The sequence below is a fragment of the Diadema setosum genome, chromosome 19 (assembly GCF_964275005.1).
Source record: "Diadema setosum chromosome 19, eeDiaSeto1, whole genome shotgun sequence".
Lineage (NCBI taxonomy): Eukaryota > Metazoa > Echinodermata > Echinoidea > Diadematoida > Diadematidae > Diadema > Diadema setosum.
This window is the reverse complement of record NC_092703.1, coordinates 924,301-941,961: the sequence shown is the minus strand read 5'-3', so window position 1 is coordinate 941,961 and position 17,661 is coordinate 924,301. Positions and strand designations below refer to the sequence as shown.

Below are 17,661 nucleotides of genomic sequence, written 5' to 3'. Positions count from 1 at the left end.
AAGAAGAAAAGTATGTTCATCCGAAAACGACATCTTTTGGACTACTATAACCTTCGTAAAAACAAACCTCTTACCATTGTCGGACTAATTTAACTTTGGACTGAGATTTAAAACTTCGGCATAGCGAACTTTAACAATAATTCGTTATCATTTTTTTCATTGACATTTTGTGAAGCAGCATGCGTTTCGGTAGTTTGAAACGTGTAAATGTTGCGATGTCTTTCCCCTGCAAGTGCAGACTAAGTTCGGTCACGGCGAAAGTTCCGTTACGAAATAAAAAATAATGCAAGCCTTTTCAACAATAACGCACTTCCGTACATTTTTATGCGTTTAAACGCAGTTTCTAGTTTCGGACAAGAACCACAAGTCTTTTCTGCAACGCTCTTGCGTTTAAATACATCGTTGCGTGTGATTTGATGGACTTGCATTTGATTTTTAGAGTTGCGTTTAAACGCAATTGAGTTTCAGGTTCGTACAATTATTTTCTAGTTTCATATGATTATCAAACGCAAGTCTTTTCAGCGACGCACTTGCGTTTAAATGCAAAAGTTGCGTGTGATTTGATACACCTGCATTTGATTTTTAGCTCACCTGGGCCAAAGGCTCAAGTGAGCTATTGCGATCGCCCTTCGTCCGGCGTCCGTCGTGCGTCGTCCGTCGTCCGTTGTGCGTCGTCCGTTTTGCGTCGTGCGTAAACTTTTTACATTTTCATCTTCTTCTTGAAAACCCCAGGACCGATTTTCATCAAACTTGGCAGGTAGCATCCCTAGGGGGTTAGGATCTCAATTTGTTAAAATGGGCACCATGCCCCACCCAGGGGGCCCTCAGGGGGGCCCAAACCCCCCCCAAAATGAAGGAATCTTTAAAAATCTTCTCTAGAATCAGAAGTTATAGAGCTAAGATAATACTATGAGTTAGTACATTGATGACTGTAGTTTCAAGTTTGTTCATAGCAGATCCAGGGGTGCCCCTCTTGGGGGCGGGGGGTTGGGAAGGTCCAAATGGGGGCCTGAATTGTACATTTTCATCTTCTTCCTGAAAACCTCATGATGGATTTTCGTCAAACTTGGCAGATAGCATCCCTAGGGGTCAGGATCTCAATTTATCAAAATGGGTACCATGCCACACCCAGAGGGCCCCAGGGGGCCCCAATCCCCCCAAATTAAGGAATCTTAAAAAATTTGGGCCCTTATTGTACATTTTCATCTTCTACTTGAGAATGCCTGGTCAAATTTTAGTAGAGCTGTGAATAATTTAGATTAGTGACTGCGTGAAAGGTGAACTTGTGATACTCAGGTGAGCGCTAGACCTGCGGGTCTCTTGTTTGAGTTGCATTATTAGTTGCATTGTAATAAATCTTTTTAGAAAGGGCCCTGGTTTTAATACCGCTTCAGAATAATCAACATTAGAATATTCGGATTTACAAAAACACCTATTTCATGTTCGGATAATGAATACCTACTGGGACATACAGTAAGTGTACAAAATTTGTGCGTTTTGAGAAAAACGAGAGGGAGAAAAGAGGTAAAGTGAACTGTCTTGGGTACTGCATGTAATGCTCCAGTGTATCCTTTCTATATTCTGGCATACAAGACAATGGACGCATGGCGCGAACGCTACCGCACCGTACACTAGCGAATTAACGAGTAGAAACGCAGCAAATCGGAGTGGGAAAACAATTCTTTTTCAGAGAATTATGTCGACTTAGACGAGGGAATTAACACGTACAATATTTCAGCTCAGTTGGCACTGAAAAATCAGGTCGACTTACGGAAGTTGTCGACTTATAAATGTTGACGAAGACAAGGAAATTTTCAAGGAATAACAAAGGCAAAAATCGGGACTTTTTTATTGTGTCGACTTAAGCAAGTTGTCGACTTATGCGATGTTGACTTAGGTGAGGTCTACTGTATCAGAGTTTATAAGCTGTTAATGGTGTCTGGTTGAAACATTCCAGTGGCAGCTGTGATGGTGTCACATTGAGTACTGCATGACATGTTTATGATTTAGATGCCCCCCTTAGTTTTTTCCATTGTAGCAAGCATGTCATCCTGTCCCTGCACCGAGGTTAACTACTATAAAACAAGGAAAGTTCGCATGTATTTTAATTTTGCAAATTTCACGAGAGCCAAGATTTGGGAAAGTAAAATGCATGCGAAAGTTCTTGTCTTCACTATATGTATTGAATGCTCGTGACAATTTGCAAAAATTTCAACGCCGCAAAAAAAGGCAGTCAGCACCAATTTGTGATAATTTTATGTCGCAAAATTTCATGCCGTGAAAATATCTCGCTTTACAGTATGTCAACATGAAGGCTTGAGTACAAAGAGACCTTAGTACTTCTCTGACAGGATGATACTTGCAGATATTGGTACCCTCTGTGATGCCGTAATGCCTCAAGCCAAGAAGTGGAAATCTTCATTCACTTCATAGATCCCCTTGTGATTACACAGTTTGGTCCAAAACTTAAAATTTGAGCATGTTGCAAGCTCTGAATGTGAAAATATTGCAGAAATTTTGTGTGCCCGATATGCACATCGCGGGCACATTACAGCACACAATATTTTGAGACTTATTTCCTGTTGTGGTGCGCACATCTAATGTTCTGTTTCATGTTTTGTGCACACTTTTTATAAGTGCCAACTATGGTAGTTTGATGTTTGTCAAGTAATGCACATACTTTTGGCATGTTTAATTATTTCATGTTGAGCGTGTCACCAATTCTTTAGCATGTTGCATGGCATGTGGCTGGCTTTTGAGGATGTTGCACAAGAACTTGAGCATGTTGCCGGGACATGCTCCTACACCTCGTAGACCACCCTGTGTAAGCTTTCTATGTTTAAATGTTTATACAAATAAATGTATAATCATTTTTTTCTCTCTCTCTCTTGTGATGTCGCCACCTGACAGGAGAGTGGAATCGCTAGTCTTCTTCCAGACTGTAAGATTGATGCCCATCTCTTTGAGCCCTGTGGCTACTCCATGAACGGACTTCTCAAGGATGTAAGTCTTGGTTGCCATGGTATCATATTGCACTATTTCTACAATCATAAGCACACTACCCCCCCCCCCCTTCTTCCTATTCTCACTCTCTCTTTGTTTCTCTCTATCTATCTCCCTTTTTTCTGATTATTTCCTGTAATAAATGTATATCAACATTATTTGACATCTTCCATTTTGTATTACGGAACATCAAATTATTGCCTATCAGTGTGATATGAAAGAGTCTTATCCTTGTTGTACCAAACACACATAAACTATCCTGAGTTATACACATAGTCCCCCGTAAATCGTCAAGACCTTCTTGTCCAACTTCCAACTTGTACAAAATGTACAAATTCCTACGTCTTGTTCATTCGCACAATTGCTCGCTCTGAAGGGGAGACCACTGCCCTTTGTCAAGAACCTTGTTGCTGCTTTTAAACTCATTAGATAACATTATACCTCCTTTTACACATATTTCATCACTACTATCTCTTTGTAACCCCCTCCGTTTGTAGAACACTGGCACTCATCTGGCATGCAGGATTATATGTAGCATACCTACTAATACCTCTATGTGATAAAGCAAAAATGTGCATGTCTCATTTCTTAAACAGTCCTTACTTTTCCCACTTTTGAATTCTGACCTCTCTTTCAAATAATTCTGTTCTCTTTTAATGTAATGAGTTCGAAGCAGATCAATAAACTTGTAATGTCAGTTCACTGAACTCATACTCCCTTAGTTTTAGAATAAAAACCACAAATCTGTTAAACCACTTTGGCCACTGAATTTTCTCATTTTTTTCTTCAGCATGTTTTAAACAGCGCCGTCTTGTGATATCTGGTTAATTGAACAAACTTTGTTCTGACTATGGCATGATAAATAGCGTCATGATTAAAGGGACTATGCAGTACTGGTTGAGATGAGGATTCAGGTTTATAACATTTTTGGTGAGATAATGGGAACTTTGTATGGAATATGAAAGACCATGTAATTTCAAGGATTCAACATTTATTTGATGAAAATTGGCCTTGAAATGACTGAGATATCCAAAAAAGTGATCCTAATAAAATTGACAGGCCACAAGTTTTATTAGGATCTCTTTGTTTTACCTTGTTTTTAGATATCTTAGTCATTTCAAAACCGCTTTTCATCAAATAAACTTTTGATTCACCTTGGAATTGTATGCTCTATAACATTTCATAGAGTGGTTTCTAAATATCTCGCAAAATGTTACAAGCTAAATCTTCACCTCAACCAGTACTGTACCGTCCCTTTTATGAGAGATCTCTCATTTTCACCACTAACACACATCTTTAATTTTGTAATGACCGTATTCATGCAGTTCTTGAAAGGAATGTATGCAGGATTTTCACTGGTTCTTACAAGCAATGGAAATGTAACCATTCATTTGTTCAGCACCAAATATCTGTCAGTTGTTTCAGCTAGAAGCACCTACAGTGTAGGTCTAATTCTAATTCATGTGAAGTTGATTGTCCTTGATATTTTCCTTGCTGTTTGGTTTTCATTTGGTTATGCTTTGACAATTGAAGGCCACTCATAACAAAGATGTAGAGAGCAGATTTCCCCACGGTGCGTCTAAAGGACTGTATTCCAATAAGCCTGCATGCCACGCTTACTTGATTGAAAGTATTTGACAAGGCCATAATTCCATTAGTTATCTCACATCATGCAAGAATGCTGTTGAAACCCGAAACCTAGTGAAGTGCCAAACCTGGCTCATTACTAAGCCTCTTAGCTATTATTTACAGAAGCACTGTCATATCAACGAGTATGAGGTTGTATTTTAGTGGTCACTGGCAGACTTGTGCTTGTTGAAATATCATCCACTTGTATCATACCTCCACACACCACAGTGTTGCGCATACACGTTTGTGCATTTCAATACTCCTTCAGAATATATATCCTCTATGTTAACATTTGATTGCCATTGTTGTTGGTGACTGGTGTTGGAGATTATGTGTGCAGGTGCTTGTGTAATGATTACAGTCTATGTGAAAATGAAGTCTTGCATTGACATGTGCTCTACACAGGTTTGTCTCATGATCAATCATGATATCCTTGGTAATATAAATTATAACCCTAACTAGGCTGTTCTATTTAGGTATATGATAGCCGGAGGGGGGCCTCCAGATCTCGGCCGTCGACCGCGCGGTCGCGACAAAAATTGGCACACACATTGCCTATGACGTAATCAAAGTACCATGAAGTTAATTTTTCACAAAATTATCATTTATGCTAATTTATGCATAATGATGCATGAAATCAGACAATTTGGTATAAATCACTAAATAAAGCTCAAAACAGGCACATTTTTTTGTGTAAATATTCATTTTAGTGTCCTTAGCAAATGTATGTTGTGAATTGATTTTAATCAATAAAACCCCAAAATGATCATGCTTTTTATGAAATTTTCCTGTAAGCACAGTTTGCATTGAAATTGTACACGAATTCACGTTTTTGAGCAATTTTTGGTCTGACATGCACGGACATATTTATGCCCAACTTCGGAACTGCGCGCCCGGGCATTGCAAATTTGGTGTCAAAACATGCGGGAGTCTCAAAAGAAAAAAGTCATGAAACGTCGTGGCAATAGCTTTTTGCGATAGCGATACATCACGCGGAATGTCGAGGGGGGGCCTCAGAGGCCCCCCCCCCCCCCCCCCCCGGCCTAGTTAGGGTTAAAGACCCAGGGAGTGTTTCTTAAAGCCATTTGTAAAGTTACGAACGACTTTAGAACGACTGGTGATCAGTTCTGATGTGCTATACTTATCAGAATTTCCATAATTCAGCACAAGAACTGATCATATTAAGTCGTGTGTAACTTTAAGAACAGCTTTATGAAACAGGCCCGATAGGGTTGGGATACCATGGAGTGAGAAGGTTGGCCAAGCTCATGCCTATTAGAGAATCCCTGTAGTGAATAACATGCAGCTTTATCACTGATATCTGTTTAAGTACAAACACAGCTGCAGAGTCTCACCTGGAGTCGGCCATTACTAATGAGCGTATTATGCTTCGATTCACATATTCACCGAACAGTGCTGTTCTTGGTTTTGAGTGTACCCTGGTGGACAGAGAATTTGATGAACTGGGCCACCCATGTATCCCCATATTACCAGGCTTTTAAAGTCACACCCCTCTCACCATCCCCACCTCCCTCTCCCTCCTCCCCTAATCCCCCCCCCCCACCCATATCCACCTGTTCTTCATCCCAGTCTATGTACACTGGAACAATACTTATCATGAAGTCTCATTCTAAAAGCTGTACTGTAGCAAAAGCGACAATTCTCTTCATTGCCTTTGTTCTGTGCACTGGACATTTCTCCCTACTTGATCTATTAAAGCGTGTTTCATTCTCATTTCGTGCAAGCCACAAATACAGGTTGTCAAAATAACACATTTATTATTCTTTTTTTTTTCCTGCCAGGATGGCTACGTGACTATACATATTACTCCAGAGAAGGAATACTCATATGTCAGCTTCGAAACCAACTACCCAGTGGTAAGCCCAGATGTTTGATATTATATTTCCTTTTCAATCTCTCACTTTCAATTGATGTGGTATGAGAGCTCCTCTATCCACTCAATCTCGATCTCTCTCTTTCAAAAACAAGATCCTCCAAAGAAAACTGGTGTTCTCAAGCCACCATGCATACTAACCACTTGAGTAACACCACCTCTGTCCACCTCATTTGTCTCCCTTGGTCAGTGTTTCACTGAATACAGTGACCAGCAGCAGCTGCATCAGGTTGATACCTACTCAGTTTATGTAGCTCTGTAGGCATACCGAGTTCGATTTCATTCAGCCCATCCAGCTAAATCTTACACAACAGTTCATTTTACCAACATCATTGTTGACTAGGATTCACAGAAAACCAAACCAGTAAGTTTGATACCTCCTCTCCAAGCGCGGCCATCAGATGGTAAAACGGTCTATCTCGAAAATTGCTGTTCTGAGAAAAATGACTTTAAAGTTTAGGGGTTTGAGCTTTTTTAGGAGATGGGTATAATGCATTTTTAGCAATGGGACAAGAAGAAGCATATTAAACACTGATAACTGAAGAATTTTGTGCTTATTTGGGGTTTTAATTATAAAATAAATGAGATTTTTGTGCAGATAGACTGTTTAACCACAGCACATGTATACACTCCCGCTACACATCATAAGATGGTTTATGGTCTATCTTCTAGATAGACCACAAACACTATGTAAACTGGTCTAACTCGAAGACAGACCATTTTACCATCTGACAGCGATGATTTAAAAAATCTCAGTTAAGAAGGTTATATGGTTTATGTAAAAGATAGCTCGTTTTACCATCAAATCTGAAGGAAAAATACAAAAAAGTACCAAGATAGCGGAAATTATCTCTAAAACAAGACATGATGGGATTTTCTCGATAGCACCATTGGAAAGAGCACCCTCACATGTCCCGGAAAGTGAATTTACCTCAAAAAGTCAAATTTTCGAGTTAGACCGTTTTACCATCTGACGGCCGAGCAGCATTTGAGGCATTGATGATGTCGGATTTCTCATCTGTTCATCTTCGTGTCCATCCATGCAATTTAAGGAAAAAAGCTCTTATACACTTTCTTGATACCTGGCCCATGTATGACGCATTAGGGGAAGGTGAGCTTGTATTAAAGATTTTTAGGCCAAATCCTTCAAGGTTGAATGTCAAAGATTTTTTACGGCCAAATCCAAATGATCTGAAAAAAAAAAAATAGTAGAATGTGCATTACAGGAGCTTGGGATGCCATGTTGAAGGATCATAAGGGATGCATGTTGAGATGTGATTGGAAGTCTGAGATCGTAGTGGAATGTGGATGATCCCCCAAATCCCACCTACTACATCAGCAGTGATAATGATTGTGTTTTTTTAACTCTTTGTATACCATGGTGTACACCGTCTGTGTGCCACATTATCATGATACAGCACATGAGCGCTTTTGGATTACATTTTGTTTTTCAAAGACATGCAACTTTTTATACAACTGTTCATGCTGGAATTGAAATACAGCAAAGTTGTAGAGAAAATTACAAGCTTTGATGTGAATTATATACTACGACAAAGCCATCAATGATTTAGTTCTGTTTTCTTTATTTCATTTTATTGTTATTATTTTTTGTGTATATATGACCAGTATTCAAAAAATCAGTATTCAAAATCTTGTTTGTGGTCATGATTACACATACTTCTATGAATAGGCCTGAGAGGCATGACTTCTTAAAGACACAAACTGGACAGAAAAATCAAAATTTAACAGAAAAAATCTTTATGGAACATGTCTTTTCATTCAACCCTCTGCAAGCTCTATGAGAAAGGAGTGGAATTGTGTGTGATTTCTTCAGTGTACTGTGGCATATTGTGATCCGTCAGTTGGTTTTTGCATGGTTGTCTGAGAAAACTGGTTCCATGACATTTGCTCCTGCAACAGTAGCTCCCATGAAATATCTGCACACGAAGCCAAACGTAAATTCTACCAACTAAAATAACCCTAACCCTGATCCTAATCATCACATCAAACTAAACCTAAAACCTTATCATAAATCTAACCCTTAACCCTAAGTCCTTGGAAAAAAAAAAAAAAACATAAGACCGGAGCAATTGTCGCCGGAGCAAATGTTGTGTCACAGACAAAATATGTAAAGTTGGTGAGCCATTAAGTGAGTCAGACGTGTAAATGTGGTACACAAAGAGATAAAAAACAACAACAAAAGATGCCTCACTCCATGTATGCAGTCATTAGAGATATGATATGATCTTGTTAGTACCAGCATGGAATCTTATTTCATCGTGGGAAAAGGAATTAAATCTACACAGCACAAAGTAAGCATGAGCGATATGTTTAAAGCCCAATGCCCACTGTGCAAAATGAGCCTGCAAGCTGGTGCAAGCTGTATGGGACGCCAAGTGTTGCATGGCCTATTTTGTTACAAAATCTGTTATTTTGTCGACGAAATGACCACTTTGTTAACGAAATTATCATTTCATCGACAAAATGTTGTCATTTTGTGATGAAGTAATCATGCGACACTTGGCACCTCATAGAGCTCACAGCAGCTCGCAGGCTCAGGTCGCACAGTGGGCATTGGGATTAAGACTAGCCATGATGGCATGAGGTTGATTGGTGTAGGAAGGAAGAACTTGTCCTTGTTTCCTTGCTGTATTTTAGACGGACTACAAGGAGCTTGTTCAGAGAGTTCTCTCAGTCTTCAGACCAGGAAAGTTTGTGATGACCCTCTTTGCAAACAAGGTGGGTAGTGTGTTCTCTACCAGCAATCTGGTTTACAAAATGATAAGCCAAGAGTACTGTTAAAGTGGTTATTTTTGCATGACTAATTTTTTCGCGTTCGGCAGGGTTAGAAGAGTTTCGTGTGCTTTTAATTCCACGGAATCAAGCCATCAACTACTGGAATATATGGCAAGCAAAAACATTCACATGCTTTTATTTTTGCATTAGTTTCTGGTCATGGAAATGTGCGAAAATTTCCACTTCTGCAGTAATCTCTTGTGCTTTGGTGGGGAAAAAACAATAACATACAAGCAGGTTGTATTCTTGTTGATTTGGTATCATAGCCACAGTTTCTTTGTCTGTTACTCGTAGTACATGTACATTTTGCATGGTTCGTCCATTTGTTTGCTTTTTATGTGCATTCATATCCATTGATGAAATTGTCCATGTGTTTGCCTATCTTACCATACCATGCCAGATTGGGAGCATTTGAGCACTCTGTGGAGATAGCAGTCTCGTGAGTAATTTTGGGACTTCAGTCAAAAGGGTCACTGGTTTTATAGCAACAGGCTTATTAACTCACATGCTTATACTACATAATGCAGGTGTCCCTAACAAGGAGAATCAACTCTGAACTAGAAAAGTACTCTGAGAGCACAGACCCCCGCCAAGCAGCTACTTTCCACTGATGATCTTGCTCTTCCATAGAGATCAGTGATTTCCACCGATATGTACCGTATGCATGCTGAAAAATCGCCCGATTTCCCAATGTAGAAGCCTTTGTAACATCATAAACCTTCAGCTGCGCAGAAACTATAGTGCACACACTTTAGTGCGCATATGAAAACCTCAAAAATGCGCAGCTTAATCTCTCAAGTTCATTGACCCTACTTGCCAAAATATTGAAAATCCTTCATAAAATCCATAAAAATTTCTGACTCACTACCAAAATTTAATAATCTGTTCCTTGTGTCATTCTTCACCTTTCCTGCAAATTTCATCCAAATCTGTGCGCAACTTTTTGAGTTATTTTGCACATGGACAAACAAACAAACCAACAGTAATGAAAACATAACCTCCTCCCTTGGTGGAGGTAATTATGATGTAGTGCGTGTTACACATATCGTCGCCGGTCACACGAACCGACGAATCACTCGATTTTGGGTCAAATTTTCGATTTTGAGATTTTCAATCATTTCGATAGTAGATATTCCATACTACATATTCTGAAATTCTCAGTGTGTAATTCGATGTAATTTTTACGTAGTTATCACTTTTGTAGAAGTATGTAATTCCATTTGTGAAAATTATTTGTTTTCCCCATAGACGCGTGTGTTAAACAATCAGGCGATTCGACGGTTCGGTGACCGCGCGTACTAGTACGCGCGGTCACCGAACCGACGAATCAGTGCGCATTGACTTGCGTGTAATTTTTGAGATTCAACAGTTCATTGACCGCGCGCACAGTGCGCGTACTATGTAATACATGTGTTGACAATGACAACTCTCAATGTACATGTACATACAAAATTGTATGGACACACATGGAAAATGACAACGTTCTTTGCAGACCGAAAATACATGCATGCGGCTCTTTGACGATTTCCCGCTTATTTGTTAAGAATACAATTCGATAAAAACTTCACAAGTTAGAGCAAGAATTGAAGTCTGATGTACTACAAAAATAATTGGAAATTATAGACATGAAAGTGTAGCAACCATAAGTCAAAAATGGGTTAACTTCAAACGCGATTTTCTCGAATTGTCATTCTTACGCAAACCTGAGGGATTCGTCGGTTTGTGTGACCGGCGACGATATTCTCCTCATGTCAACAGCTGGTATGGTATGCTTTTGGACCACTTTGTGTTCAAGTTCTCTCTGGCATGGTATGGCACAGTACGCTTTGGGAGCCTTCGAGCGCTCCTCTGGTGCGGGTGTAATATTTTATGGTACGCTTCAGGAGTATGCTCCAATGCACACTTTGTCTCTCCTTTCTCTTCCCTTCTGAGTTCATATCTCTCTCCCGTTTTCTCTCAAATCCCTGCACTTAACTTCATTTGAAATACCAGGGGTCAAGGGGTAAGGTAGACCATACAAAATACTGTATTTGCCAAATATTTCGTGAGGTTTTCATTTTCACGAATTTCACGTGTCAGGTGCTATTTGCGAAATTAAAGACACGCGAAAATAATGACTCTGATTCCGATATGAATGTGATGCACACTTAGACATTTTTCCGTTCAGTACAGTACTCCATGATCGCGAATTTTACCACTCGCGAAATCATCGGGAAGTCCCGATTTGCGAAAATTTTGACTCGTTGAATATACGGTAGTCCTTGCCATACCACTGAACCTAGTACAGGCATGTTTGACAGTGCATCAATTCATTAATAATACTGTGGTGTTGATTTTTCAAAGTATGCATTTAGGTCAGCATCGTTTGACTTTCAGGAAGAATGAGAAAATGATGACTGTCTGCTAACACACTAATAGCTAAATTTGGCAAAGCTTGAGATATTTCCTTCTATCATGATTTTGACAGATTTGATATTTTTCATGTTATGACAAGATTGAACATTGAAGGCAACTTGATAACACAGTGAGATGGGTCGCACAGGTCATTGTAAAGATAATTATCTTCTCTTTTTTCTTTTCTTTTTTTTACAAGGATTGTAGTTTGAGTGAACCACAAACTAAATTTTTCAGTTTCACTATAAAGTTTTGATGGAGTGACTTTCTACTGTCCTATTGTGCTCCAGAGTCTAGAATTGCCCAAAGGAAGTCCAGTTTATTCCAGCTTTTCATTTCATTTTCCTGCAGTTATATTCAGCAGGTACATTGATGGTAATTTGATACACATTAGTGGCTTGATTTATGGGTTGCAGTGAAACTAGCATCATTGTTTTCTTGCCTTCCATTTTGTTTTTCTTTTGTCGTAGAGAAGGAGGAAATGCGACTTTACTGAATGTCTTACCTCATTGGTAATTTGTGGCATGTGTTTATGCCTGAGATCATTGTTGTCACTCCTCTGTGTTTGTGAAAGGGGAATGCTATTATAGTTTTTCTCTCTTATTTTTTTTTTTTTTTTTAGGGATGAGGGGTGGGGGAATACTTTAATCACCCTTTATACATTTTTTCACAGCTCATTACAGTGTTTTTTCTATTGTCTATTACCGTTGTTAAGAAGACAATGGTGTCATTGAAAATGACAGCTTTTAAGAAAGGATACTTGAGATAATGCTGCTTTCATCTAATGGTTTTCTAGAGTCCCTTGACAATCACTTTCTTTAGTATGCCAGCACTTCATCAGATAAGACTACCTTTGTTCTTAACATGTTCTGAATTGCGGCAAAATTTGAAATCAAAACTTATAGATGAGTTCAAGCACCAAGTACAATAGCAGATAGTGTAATGCTCGTATTTTTTAGTAATGTGCAAAAAATAAAAAATAAAAAAATCTCTTTTCACCAACTACTCCCATTATTCTATGACTCTGTCCATACGGCTCTAGCTCTCTTTATTTATGTTTTTGCTTGCAAGTTATCTATCTATGTCCAACCTCTCACAGCAAGCAGCCTGTGGATCCAGTCGCAAGGCTCTGAAAGACTCGTTCCTGGAGCAATACAAGCGCCAGGATCGTCAGTACTCCGAGTTCAAAAATTACGACCTCACCTTTGGCCAGTATATTAGGGACAAGGTTTAATGTCTCAAGGTAATCGACTCAGCATGTTGGATTGATCGTGGAATTGTTGTTACAAATTTTGGTAAAGGCTCTTAAGCTTTCCTGACAAACTGTTGTACAGGCCACATATTTGTATTATGAAATTCCTTCTGAGTCAATGACGTAAAATTATTGTAGTGAATTAATTGTGTATGCAGCATTTTGATGAAGGTTGTAGTGAATAGAGCTCATGCTATGCCAGTGTTCATAAGACTTTTTGTCACCATGTGCTATACTGTATTGGTGAATGTTTTCTTTGCTGAAAAATAAAGCACAAGATGTTCTTTCAAAACCATCATTGAAATACATGTATTAGAAATACAAGTATTTATAGTATGAAAAGATGGGATGACAATGTTGCATTCTGTGATGTGTTAATAGCAAACGTGGTTGGTAGGAAGTCCAATAAGTCAGTAATAGGAATGATTGTATATTCATGCTTAATGCTTTCTGTACAGAATTCTAGAATTTCCTTAGACTTATTACAAGATCAACCATGTCTGATGGGCAGTGAGTTAAAATAGAGAAATCTCTGTGACCTTCACTCCCGTAAAATTTCTGGAATTATTCTTTTGCTATTACAAATTGATTAAAAAAAAAATTCTCGACTTGTCCAATGCGACTGTCTTGTATTGCATGGGAGAAATGTTCTTTGATATTAATTACCAGTGTGGGGGAATCCCAGAACAATGAGGTTATCAAAACTACTGTAAATGTACAGTTGTAGATACTTCCATGTTTTTAGATGTTTGCTCTAAGGGGCTCAAAAACATATGCTGCGTTGGTTCTTACATTTGCACTGCGCATTTGTTTATTTCTATGTTTTTATCCAATTTACAAAAACCACAGAAAAATGGATGTGCACGAAGTACCTTTTAAAGGTACTGTTTACCATTGGGAGCAGTGATTTAAAAAATATGTTCAAGATATCACATTCGATACATATGTGTAGGTCAGTTGTATCACAAAACATCCTACCATGTAAAAATTTTGCAATATACTAGGTACCATGTAGCCTCAAAGATAAGGAGATATCACTGTTTTTCTTACTAAATCATAACTGTAGACGGTTTAGTCTAGAAACAATTTTATTATAACCATTGTTCACATTTTGTATATTCAACACTACTTAACATTGATTATAGTGACTAACTTTTTTACACTGGTTGTTTCTATTCCTACTCACATTTTAGAACTATTTTGAAGCACTAAAGCTGGGTCTTTGTTTCATCTGCAAATGGTAGATAATGCCTTAATCAACATGCATACCAATATCATGTCTCTTTCTTGACCATTGCACATGGTACAAGGACTGCATGCACACATTTGATTACAGCATAAACACAAACGATCTACAATGACCTACACAAAGCTACTAGCATACACACAAGCTCAAATGGATACTAGGAAACTCACACGCACACGCACACACACACACACACACACACTCACACATACACACTCACATACTACTACTGCAGTAGTATTCACCAGCTGATGAAGCACACAGCTATTTTTTGCATGTTCTAGAATTGTGTAGCCAAAAGTAGTGCAAAATCAGCAAAAATTTACTGAACTATGAATATTTCTGCATTTAAAGTACCAAATTCTTCTTGCTGCTTGCAGGTCTATGTATCTATCTATGTATCCCAACAGTCACCGAATATAAAGGAGACAGTGGAGAAACTTCTAATACACCTAAGCTATTAGAAATACAAAATGGTTATTAAGGTTTGAGATGGTGCGATATAGAAAGATCTCTCCAACCATATTTTATGTAACAACAGCAATGGCACATTAATACACTGCACATTTTTGTTAGACCTACAAAGGCAATGTCATTTTGGTTTGGGAACTCCTTAATTGGCAAAGATGTCTGCAGTATGCTATAAAACCAAAAACAGTAGCATGAAATTGTTGTGAATTTGAGCTGACATCCTTATTTGCAGCATGAAACTTTCACAAGTGATCACTGGCATTCACTGGCATTCAGTGCCTTGTGTAAACAAAACCTTTCACACGCATTTTACTTTTGGGAATCTTGGATCGCAAGATTTACAAAAGATTCATGCATGCAGAAATTTCTGGTTTTACAGTGATGCTTTGCTGCTTGCTTTGAGATTCTTTAAAGACTTACTCCTCATACATTCTTCTGATACCAGAAAATTTGCCTGTCTTTTCACTTTAAGTCTTTTTTTTCTTCTTTACATCTGGTTCTGAGAATTAGCGAGTAACAAGAGAAATCATACATTGTATTGTACATGTCAAAAATTCTTACCATTTAGAAGGCAATTTGAGCGTGAGAATTAGTGCTTCAGTTTGAGAAGATGTCCGTGATATCTACAGTCAGGGATTCCCCTAATATTATATTACCTTTTGACTGCCAACAGGATGTGTTCAATTCAAGCTACACTCGGAAGAAACAAGAGTATTATGCACTGCTATTCCTGTTACATGCATGCCAGATAAATATCCAAGTCTGGTTTTGAATCAAAACAAGGCCAGATGAAATTACAGCAGGTTTTATGAATACGACATTGCTTTTCTTTTCTTAAGGCAAATGGCAAGAACTCTGGTGCAGTCAGTATGTGAATGTGGTCACTGACTAACCATTACATTAATTTTATCATGTTGGTTATTCGTGAGGTGCTACAGACAATACAGATATCAACATGCGTGTATTTCTTTGATAATGCACAATGCTAATCACATGTTTGTTCTGATAGATGATGCAAAAGGGTTGATAGATGAATTGTCTAATGAGGCAGATAGGTCTTAGTGATACCATAAGCCTCTCTCTCATGTCCTTTCTCTCTTTCTGTCTATCCGTGTAATCAATTTCTCTCATTTTCTTTCCCATTTCAGAGGGAGGGATGGTTACAGGGGACAATAGAACATATATGCCTTGAAACCTCGAGTAATGGTGCTCTTGAAAAGTTAATTACCAATATCAATCATAGTTATGACAGATAGGTGTTTATCATCGTATGAGAAGGTGATAGAGAATACATGTAGTTACACCCGACGATATAGCTTTTCAAATTCATGAAAATCTTCCATCGAAATGTTTTCATTGCAACTGATTGAGTGCTCATTTACGTCGATGTAGGGCAATTTGTCAATCAGTTGCAATATAGCTTTTGTATAATAATTATGAGATAAGATACTTGATGATTAAGTATGTGTGAAGGAGACATGAACTTCCTTTACACAAATCCATTTATTAACTGTCATGCGATATCGTGTGTACTACTGTGGCAAAAGAGGGTATAACTGGTTTTTGCTTGTTTTATTTCTAAGCAATATTGTGTCATCTATTTATATTGATATTGAAACTTGCAGTGAACAATGCTGCATGCATTTATGTCATTGTGCTATGGGCTGACTGTCAGTTACCTTGGTGAAATAAACATGGAAGAGGAATACCAAAGTGGTGGTATTTATCTGTTTGGATTCTTTAGGAGTCTTGTCATTCATCATAAGCTGTGTTTACACCATGTTCCCGGCGGACACGGCAGCCCCATTTGCCCGAAACACAGTTCGCCGTGGGTAGATGAGACATTCTCCTGTTTTTCCCCCTTCGTTTTCTAGTTTTGTTCATTCCAGTCCTCGCCCCGGTGAACAATTAGCTATCAGACGCTGTTCTCACGGTATTTGATCAGGCTAGACTATCAACATTTTCCTTTGCATTCCGCTACGGACCCCCTCCAAGTTGTGTTACGGTCTACTACATGCTGCTGCATTTCGTTTAGTTTGCTCCATTTTATCATGGCATACAAAATTCTTCACTAGCTCCGAGACTGCCATGGAAAAATTTTTGACAGTTTAAAAATCTGACACGGCGTCCATGGCAATCACAGCCTGCCCCGTTTGACAATCCCATCTCATCGTGTCGTTTCACATCCATCCCGTTTATTCCATAGTGGCCTGAAACGGAGCTGCTGTGTTTGCAGGGCTGGGAACATGGTGTAAACGCAGCTTCATGATTTATTTCTTACAACTACAAGCTACCACAGCAGAGTGAGTGAGTGATTATGTGCCCAGGTTTCTTATGAGACATACAACATATTCTGCGATGCCCCTGTGATGATCTGTTGGTAGTGCCAGCATTCAGTGCATCACTGTTGGGTCCCAGATGAAACTTTACTCACAGTTATTTCAACGAAAGCAGATAACACATTCTTTGTTTTTTCTAACAGTCAGTGATGAGTAAGTATTGGAGTACCCTGGTATTCTGATGGCCATGCAATGATATGGAATATAATTATACATACATATCAATACCAAGTGAATACACCATGATATTGTGCAGACTCGACGTGTGGAACGATGACATTTGCACGAAATGATAACACACTTCATTATGAAAGAAAGAAAGAAATGTAGATGTGAAAACCAAGAATCAATTCTCTTTTACGCTCCCATGTATTTATTTTGAAATCACTCACAATCAAATCTATCACAGTGTTTGGAATGTGACGTAGTAGGTAGTGAGACCAGTGAATGACGTATATATCACGTTTATAGCTAATTTAAATACCATCTTGATGAATCATACTCAAATTACATGGCTTATTTTACATGATTGGTTTACAGAACCTTGCTCTAGTTACTCTCCCTATGTGCAGCGTGGTATAAGTACCTTAGTTTTGAGTCGAATTTCATCGTACTCGAGATGTACGTACATTGTAGC

The 17,661-nt window shown here is 38.5% G+C and overlaps 1 protein-coding gene across 1 annotated transcript in view; it reads left to right on the top strand.

Moving 5' to 3' along the window:
* Positions 1–14,392, top strand: part of LOC140242576 (S-adenosylmethionine decarboxylase proenzyme-like) — a 29,626-nt gene extending 15,234 nt beyond the window's left edge. The window contains exons 9-12 of the mRNA XM_072322319.1: positions 2,911–3,003; positions 6,435–6,509; positions 9,185–9,265; positions 12,816–14,392. Coding sequence (XP_072178420.1) covers positions 2,911–3,003; positions 6,435–6,509; positions 9,185–9,265; positions 12,816–12,950 — 384 coding nt within the window. The 3' untranslated portion in view covers positions 12,951–14,392. The remainder of the gene's footprint in view (positions 1–2,910; positions 3,004–6,434; positions 6,510–9,184; positions 9,266–12,815) is intronic.
* The last annotated feature ends 3,269 nt before the right edge of the window (positions 14,393–17,661 follow it).